The sequence below is a fragment of the Sinocyclocheilus anshuiensis genome, unplaced genomic scaffold (genome assembly GCF_001515605.1).
Source record: "Sinocyclocheilus anshuiensis isolate Anshui unplaced genomic scaffold, SAMN03320099.WGS_v1.1 scaffold2292, whole genome shotgun sequence".
NCBI classification, from domain to species: domain Eukaryota; kingdom Metazoa; phylum Chordata; class Actinopteri; order Cypriniformes; family Cyprinidae; genus Sinocyclocheilus; species Sinocyclocheilus anshuiensis.
In genome coordinates, this window is record NW_015544454.1 from 34,236 (window position 1) to 43,397 (window position 9,162).

Here is a 9,162-nt window from a genome sequence, read left to right on the forward strand (position 1 = left end):
GTCTATCTATCTGTCTGTTTGTCTGTCTATCTGTCTGTCTGTCTATCTATCTATCTATCTGTCTATCCATCTATCTGTCTGTCTGTCTGTCTCTCTATCTATCTATCTGTCTGTCTTTTTGTCTCTGTCTATCTATCTATCTATCTATCTGTCTGTCTTGTTGTCTGTCTATCTATCTATCTGTCTGTCTGTCTGTCTATTTATCCATCCGTCCGTCCATCCATCTGTCTGTCTGTCTGTGTGCCCATCTGTCTGTCCGTCCATCTGTCTGTCCATCCATCCGTCCATCTGTCTGTCTGTCTGTCTCTCTATCTATCTGTCTGTCTGTTCGAACATCTCTCTGTCTCTCTATCCATCTCTCTCTTACTCTCTGTCTGTCTGTCTGATTTCCGTGTCTGTTCATCTCTCTCTCTATGTCCGTCCATCCGTCTGTCTGTCCATCTGTCCGTCGATCTGTCTGTCTGTCTGTCTGTATGTCCATCCATCTATCTGTCTGTCTGTCTGTCCATCCATCCATCCATCCATCTGTCTGTCTGTCTGTCCATTCATCTGCCTGTCCATCTGTCTGTCCATCCATCTTTCTGTCTATCCGTCCATCCATCCATCTGTCTGTCTGTCTGTCTGTCTGTCTCTCTATATGTCTGTCTCTCTGTCTGTCCATTCGTCTCTCTGTCCATCTGTCTGTCCATCTGTCCGTCCATCCATCCATCCATCCATCCATCCATCCATCCATCCATCTGTCTGCCTCTCTATCTATCTGTCTGTCTGTCCATCTGTCTGTCCATCCGTCCGTCCATCCATCCATCTGTCTGTCTGTCTGTCTGTCTCTCTATATGTCTGTCTCTCTGTCTGTCCATTCGTCTCTCTGTCCATCTGTCTGTCCATCTGTCCGTCCATCCATCCATCCATCCATCCATCCATCCATCTGTCTGCCTCTCTATCTGTCTGTCTGTCCATCTGTCTGTCCATCCGTCCGTCCATCCATCCATCTGTCTGTCTGTCTCTCTATCTGTCTGTCTGTCTGTCTGTGTGCCCGTCTGTCTGTCCGTCCATCTGTCTGTCCATTCGTCTGTCTGTCCATCCGTCTGTCCATCTGTCTGTCTGTCCATCCGTCCGTCCATCTGTCTGTCTGTCTGTCTCTCTATCTGTCTGTCTGTCTGTTCGAACATCTCTCTGTCTCTCTATCCATCTCTCTCTCTCACTCTCTGTCTGTCCATCCATCTGTCAATCTGTCTGTCTCTCTATCTGTCTGTCTGTTCATCCATCTGTCTGTCTCTCTATCTATCCATCTATCCATCTCTCACTCTCTGTCTGTCTGTCTGATTTCCATGTCTGTTCATCTCTCTCTCTCTCTCTATCTCTGTCCATCCATCTGTCAATCTGTCTGTCTGTCTCTCTATCTGTCTGTCTGTTCGTCCATCTGTCTGTCTCTCTATCTATCCATCTCTCACTCTCTGTCTGTCTGTCTCTCTATCTGTTTGTCTCTTCATCCGTCTGTCTGTCTCTCTATCCATCTCTCACTCTCTGTCTGTCTGTCTCAGCTCGTATCAGACGTTACTCAGAAGTCATGGCTCTGCCGGACTCCTTCATTCAGAAGCAGCAGTTGGACGCATCGATGGCTGACACGTTTCTGGAGCATCTTTGTCTGCTGGACATCGATCAGGAGCCAATCACTGCGCGCAACACCAGCATCATCTGCACCATCGGTCAGTCACTGCATTGCCACAATACAATAATTATTTCATTTGAGGTACATATTTACTCTGAATCAGTTCATGCTTTCCCTGGGAATCGAACCCATGACCTTGGTGTTGCTACTGTTTGAGCTACAGGAAAATCTCTTTTGAATATTTTTTTATATTTTATAATTTCAAAAAAAGGCCCCGCCTCCTGCTCCGTCACCAAACTGCAGGAGATGGTGAAGGGCGGTATGAACATCGCCAGACTGAACTTCTCTCACGGCTCTCATGAGGTGTGTGTGTGTGTGTGTGTGTGTGTGCACTCGGTATGACACACGTTCAGCATCTCACACGTGTCTCTTCTAGTATCATGGAGAGACGATCCGTAACATCCGTGAGGCGGTGGAGACGTTGACATCTGACCCGCTGTACTACAGGCCTGTGGCCATCGCTCTGGACACCAAAGGACCGGAGATCCGCACCGGCCTGGTTAAAGGGGTACGACTGACCTGAGTAGAGGAGTGTGTGTGTGACAGTGAGTCAGACTCTCAGTGTGTGTGTGTGTGTGTGTGTCTGAGACAGTCTGCAGACGCTGAGGTGATGCTGGAGCGAGGAGCGTTGGTTCGGGTGGTGATGGCAGAGGCGGATCGTGATAAGACGGACGGGTCGGTGATCTGGATGGATTATCCCAGCCTGCCCCGTGTGCTCAAGAAAGGAAGCAGGGTATTCATTGATGACGGGCTCCTTGCTCTCAAAGTCCTGGAGATTGGTAAAGCAAACAAACATCAGCTCACAATCACCGTACATAGAGATTAAAAAATATATATTTTTCAGAGATTTTTTGCATTTCATGACAATGAAGTTTAAAACCAGCATAAATTAAAATGTGTTTGATTCTTCTTCCAGCTACATTCATGTCTTCAGATTTAAAACAAGTCGTACAAGGATAATGAAATCAAACTAAATCATAAGCAGATTTCATGATGCATCAGATTATTTGGTCATAAATGGATCATTTTCTTCACCCTGATGCATAAAGCATTTCTTGTTTCCTGAACTGTTCTTTTGTCAGGTGAGACGTGGGTGGAGACTCGTGTTGAGAACGGTGGCATTCTGGGTAGTCGTAAAGGAGTTAATCTGCCGGGGGCGGAGCTGGTGAACCTGCCGGCGGTGAGCGACCGCGACCGATCCGACCTGCTGTTCGGTGTGGAGCAGGACGTGGACATCATCTTCGCCTCCTTCATCCGCTCGGCCGAGGATGTGAGGGCCGTGAGGGAGGCGCTGGGAGCCAAAGGCCAGAATATCAAAATCATCAGCAAAGTGGAGAGCAGACAGGGTGTTCAGAAGTGAGGCTCTCACGCTTCCAAACACTTCCACATGTTTCCACATGCTTCAACGTTCTTCCAAACACTTGAACATGCTTCCACATGCTTCAACACACTTCAACACGCTTCCACACTATTCAACACGCTTCCACACTCTTCAATACGCTTCCACACTCTTCCACACGTTTCCACATGCTTCCACACGCTTCAACACGCTTCCACATGTTTCCACACGCTTCCACACACTTCAACACGCTTCCACACTCTTCCACATGTTTCCACACGCTTCAACACACTTCAACACGCTTCCACACTCTTCCACATGTTTCCACACGCTTCCACACACTTCAACACGCTTCCACACTCTTCCACATGTTTCCACACGCTTCCACACACTTCAACACGCTTCCACACACTTCAACACTCTTCCACATGTTTCCACACGCTTCAACGCGCTTCCACACATTTCCACATGCATCCACACGTTTACACACATTTCCACACGCTTCCACGTTTCCACTCGCTTCCACATGCTTTAACACTCTTGCACACATTTCCACACACTTCAGCACGCTTCCACACACTTCAACACGCTTCCACTCGCTTCAACACATTTCCACATGCATCCACACGTTTACACACATTTCCACACGCTTCCACGTTTCCACTCGCTTCCACATGCTTTAACACTCTTGCACACATTTCCACACACTTCAGCACGCTTCCACACACTTCAACACGCTTCCACTCGCTTCAACACATTTCCACACACTTCCACACATTTCCACACGCTTCCACACGCTTTCACATGTTTCCACACGCTTCCACACGTTTCCACATGCTTCAACATGCTTCCAAACTCCGCAACACGCTTCCAGACACTTCCACACGTTTCCACACGTTTCCACACGCTTCCACTCACTTCAACACACTTCCACACGCTTCTACACACTTCCACACGTTTCCACACATTTCCACACGCTTCCACTCACTCCAACACACTTCCACACGTTTCAACTCGCAGCCACACATTTCCACACGCTTCTACACACTTCCACACGTTTCAACTCGCAGCCACACATTTCCACACGCTTCTACACACTTCCACACGTTTCCACACGCTTCCACTCACTTCAACACACTTCCACACACTTCAACACGCTTCCACACGTTTCCACACATTTCCACATGCTTCAACACGTTTCCACACGCTTCCACACATTTCCACACGCTTCCACACACTTCAATATGCTTCCACACACTTCCACACGTTTCCACACATTTCCACACGTTTCCACACATTTCCACACGTTTCCACACATTTCCACACGCTTTCACACGTTTCCACACGTTTCAACACATTTCCACATGCTTCAACACGCTTCAACACGCTTCCACACATTTCCACACGCTTCCACTCACTTCAACATGCTTCACCACTTTTGCACACATTTCCACACGTCAACACGCTTCCACAAGCTTCCACATGTTTCCACACGCTTTCAACATGGTTCCACACACTCTTGTTCTCTGTTTCCTCACATCTCGTAATTTCTCACTGTAGATTCGAGGAGATTCTGAAGGAGAGCGATGGCATCATGGTGGCCCGCGGTGACCTGGGCATCGAGATCCCGGCAGAGAAAGTCTTCATTGCGCAGAAGATGATGATCGGACGCTGTAATTCTGCAGGAAAACCTGTGATCTGTGCCACACAGGTGCGTCATACGTGTTTCTGATGATCAGCTTCAACAATTAAACATATGAGAATTTTGTTCATGCAAATCAAAAGTGTGCGCTTATTAGATCAGCACTTCTCAGCCATTCAACCATTTAGTGGCAATTTAATTTACAGTTTTTTTCAATTGCTAACAAGCATTTACCAATACTTAAAGTACTTTTTCTAAACTCTTAACACAGCAACGCACCTACATCACACAATTAGCCCAATAGTTAATTTTCTGGCCAAAACCGCATTTTGTTAAATAAATACAAACTCTACATTTCAAATTGCTCTATCAAAACACAGCAAACCCGATTCAAAATCGAGACATTCGGTCAAAACATTAGCACTAGTTTCTATCCAACAGAAACATATAGTCAATCATAGCACAGTGACTGTCAAAATACTAACAGTTGATGGCTTTACAAAAACTGCATTACTTGTCATGTTTCAGTTCTACCTGCATATAATAGACAATATAAAAATCCATAGTTTTTTGTAATTTAGCCTTCAGGGTACCTTCAACTGAAACCCATTTTACATTTGTAAGTGTTGAATGTGTTCATTCTTGGCAACATACTATCTAAAACTGAATGAGTCATTACTTTATAGAATGTACAATAGAAAAAAATAGGGTCCCCTATGCAGAAATTCAGTTGGAACCTTGATTGAAATTGCTTTCAATGGTGACCCCCCATGGTAGCTGATGCCAGTGATCAACAAAAATGCCAACATACAGTACATGACCTTTGGTTACTATGCAAGCTTGTTTCTGTCACAGAATAAAAAAGTAAAAACAGTAACTGTGACCTTTTTATCTCACAATTCGGACTTCTGTTATTGGAATTGCAAGTTTACGTCTTGCAATTAAGACTTTATCAGAATTGTGAGATACTGTAAATTCACAATTGCAAGAAAAAAGTCAGAATTGTGAGAGAAAGTCACAATTACCCTTACCCTTTATATTCCATGGCAGAAATAAGCTTTCATAGGTTCCATGTGTGGGGAAAAAACAAACAAACAAACCAACATAAAAATGCACAGTCCAACACACATTCTCACTTCTCTCCCATACCTCTTCTCCCTTTTTCTGATCCAACTACTTCTCTACCTCCTACAACTATTCCTCTCCCTCTCCCAGGCATTATTTTTCTCTCTCTCTGTAATTCTGTGTTTAATAACAGAACCTTCATGTAATTTTTCAAAACTCTAGACACAAAACAGTCATGATTTGTAACACAGGCAGTCCAATGTTCAAAACTTTGCATATTGCGTTTATATCTTTAAAGAAGCCTTTCATTTGCAGAAGCATTGGTTCAAAAAAACTCATTTATTATGAAATATCATAGGAACATTACTTTAGATCACCCACACACAAGATACCCATAGTTTCACGGTGTAGTTTTTAGTACAATCATTAAATATAGCTGTTCAAAACACATGATGCATCTTTCATTATGGTTCTACACATTCATACACCATTGTAATAGACTAGAGAGAAAAGTACAGACACTGGAATCATTAAACAAAATTTGAAAATTATTGATGAAATAAACAACTCACAGCAGGTTTTTCAAAAAACTTGAAATAAGAAAAAAATTAGATGAGAAAAAAAAATAAGAAAAAACTACAGTAGGCCTACAGTAAAATGTCACTCACTGCACTTCTATGTTTTTATCAACCCTGTCTTTTGAATTTGGCCACTGGTTTTTGGCCACATCATGATGGATGTTTTCATTAGCTAAAATCTTGGAAAAAAATCTTCTGGCATGGCAAAAATAGGCCTGACATTGGTCTCCTGTGATGTCATTGCACACATCATCCATGGCCTGGAGAAGAGTATTTGAAAATTATTGATGAAACAATCAACTCACAACAGGTTAGATCTTTGTAATGAAATTAACAGACACTCAATTCAGATGTAATGTGTGCGTTGCATTTTGAAATAGTAATGCTTTGATGTTAAGTTGTGTCATTTTGAACTGGTGATTTTAGTTCAGTGAACAACAGATCTTTGGTTCATGTGTATTGTATCCAAGCATTTGGAAAAAGTGTCTAGAGTTTTGAAAAATGACATGAATGTTCTGTTATTAGTGCAAAAATTATTGTAAAAAACTGTAATGTAATGGAAACAGCTTCAACATTTCTAAATATTTCAGTGATCTGTTACTTAAAAATGCTTATCAGTTGTTACAATATTTTATATATAGAGATTTCTTTCAATACTTTTGAGCTGCTGTTGTTGCAGAAGTAGAGGCTTTACACTGTATTTAAAGTTTGGAACATTAGGTCTTCATTTCTGTCATGCTGTGTTTAAGCATCTGTAAAAAAGATAAGAATGATCCATGATTCTCATGATGATCACGGGTTGAGAGGAGAGATGACTGACAAGATCAAACTGGAGGATTTGCTGCTCCAACATATTCTGAGCTCATTGAAAAATATCCTATCTCATAAGATGTGCTTCCTTTACACAGAGCGCGTGTGATCGCAAAGGTCAGAACAGACGGATGTTGTGCTAATCGTGTTTAGAGTTTTGAAAATGTGACTACAGATTGGACAAAATATATTATAAATTGTTTTTTATAATACTTATTTTTATTTAATATTTATAATATTTAATTTAAAATTAAATAAAATTAAATTTTCATTGACAAAGACAATTTTCAAAGGCCTTCAGGATATTTCTGCTACTAGTTTAGAAACTATTGGAAATTTAATTTAATATTTATATAAATATTATAAATGTATATATGTGTAAATATAATATGTAAATTTATTTTATTCTATATTTAACTTATAAATAAATGTATAAGGATAATTTAAATCTGATGTATTTAATATGTATAATAATATATCTAAATATACCTAAAATATGTAATTAAAATGATATCAATTCTATTTAAAATAATATTTCATTAAAATAACATTTAAAATTAGTTAATTATATAAATAAAATAGTTACAATTATATAAATTCCCTAAGTTTCTGTAACTGAATGTTCTTTAAGTTTTAAACTTAAAGAAAGAATTTACATGACCTTTCTATTCATTTGTGATTATAGGGATTTCATACTTTTTTACATACTGTAGTTTTTCCATGAAGTATAGAAATCAGTTTTTTAAATTTCCTTCATACGTCCCAGTTTCCAAGAACAGGTATTTCTGACAGCTGATGTTGAGTGTGTTGCAGCGCTGCATCGACACACACACATGACCTGATTCAGTGTGTGTGTGTGTGTGTGTGTGTGTTCAGATGCTGGAGAGTATGGTCCATCACACACGTCCCACCCGTGCAGAGAGCAGCGATGTGGCCAATGCGGTGCTGGACGGAGCCGACTGCGTCATGCTGTCTGCAGAAACTGCCAAAGGACACTTCCCTGTAGAAGCTGTTGCCATGATGCACTCGGTACGTGTGACAGCGTGACCTCTGACCCCTGAATGGACGTCACCGCCGTCTCACTCTCTGTCTGTGTGTGTGTCAGATCTGTCGTGAGGCCGAGGCGGCCATCTTTCATCAGCAGCTGTTTGAAGAGCTGCGCCGTTTGACCCCGCTGAGCTCCGACCCCACAGAGGTCACGGCCATCGGAGCCGTCGAGTCGTCCTTCAAATGCTGCGCTGGAGCCATCATCATCCTCACCACCTCCGGCAGGTACACACACTCACACACACACTCTCACTCACACACACACTCTCACACACACAGTCACTCACTCACTCACACATGCTCGCTCACTCACTCGCACACACACTAACACACTCTAACACACACACACACACATGCTCACTCACTCACATGCACACATACACACTAACACACTCTTAACACACACACACACAAACATGCTCACTCACTCACACGCACACACACACACACACAGTCACTCACACACACACACACACTGATTCTACAAACACACACACACACACACATACTCTCTCACATATACACACACACACACTCACACACACATACTCACACTCACTCACACTGTCACACACACATACTCACTCACTCACTCTTTCACACACACACACACACATCCATACAAATACACTCACACACTCCTGTCCAGTGAGACAAAGAGACAAACACATTGTCTTTCCTGCTAACATGGTTTTTTTGTCTTCATCATGTGGTTTATGTTTGGTGTATTGGACTGAGTCTCTGTGTCTGTGGTGCAGGTCGGCTCATTTATTATCTCGATATCGTCCTCGCTGTCCGATCATCGCTGTGACGCGTAACGTTCAGGTGGCCCGTCAATCACAGCTGCTCCGTGGCGTTTTCCCCGCCCTCTTCCGAGCTCCGCCTGCTGACATCTGGGCCGATGATGTGGACAACCGCGTGACATTTGCGATGGACATCGGTGAGTGTGTGTGTGTGTGTGTGTGATTGTGCTCTGTGTGTGTGTGTGTGTGTGTGTGTGTGTGTGTGTGTG

The 9,162-nt window shown here is 42.7% G+C and overlaps 1 protein-coding gene across 2 annotated transcripts in view; it reads left to right on the forward strand.

Moving 5' to 3' along the window:
• The window catches only part of LOC107698187 (pyruvate kinase PKM-like), a 14,754-nt gene that overhangs the window by 5,142 nt on the left and 450 nt on the right, over positions 1-9,162 (forward strand). For both annotated transcript variants that reach the window (XM_016499146.1, XM_016499145.1), the window contains 9 exons: positions 1,542-1,706; positions 1,881-1,972; positions 2,046-2,177; positions 2,262-2,448; positions 2,752-3,025; positions 4,569-4,719; positions 7,980-8,132; positions 8,209-8,375; positions 8,909-9,090. In XM_016499146.1, the coding sequence (XP_016354632.1) occupies positions 1,568-1,706; positions 1,881-1,972; positions 2,046-2,177; positions 2,262-2,448; positions 2,752-3,025; positions 4,569-4,719; positions 7,980-8,132; positions 8,209-8,375; positions 8,909-9,090 (1,477 nt within the window). In that variant the 5' untranslated portion in view covers positions 1,542-1,567. The remainder of the gene's footprint in view (positions 1-1,541; positions 1,707-1,880; positions 1,973-2,045; positions 2,178-2,261; positions 2,449-2,751; positions 3,026-4,568; positions 4,720-7,979; positions 8,133-8,208; positions 8,376-8,908; positions 9,091-9,162) is intronic.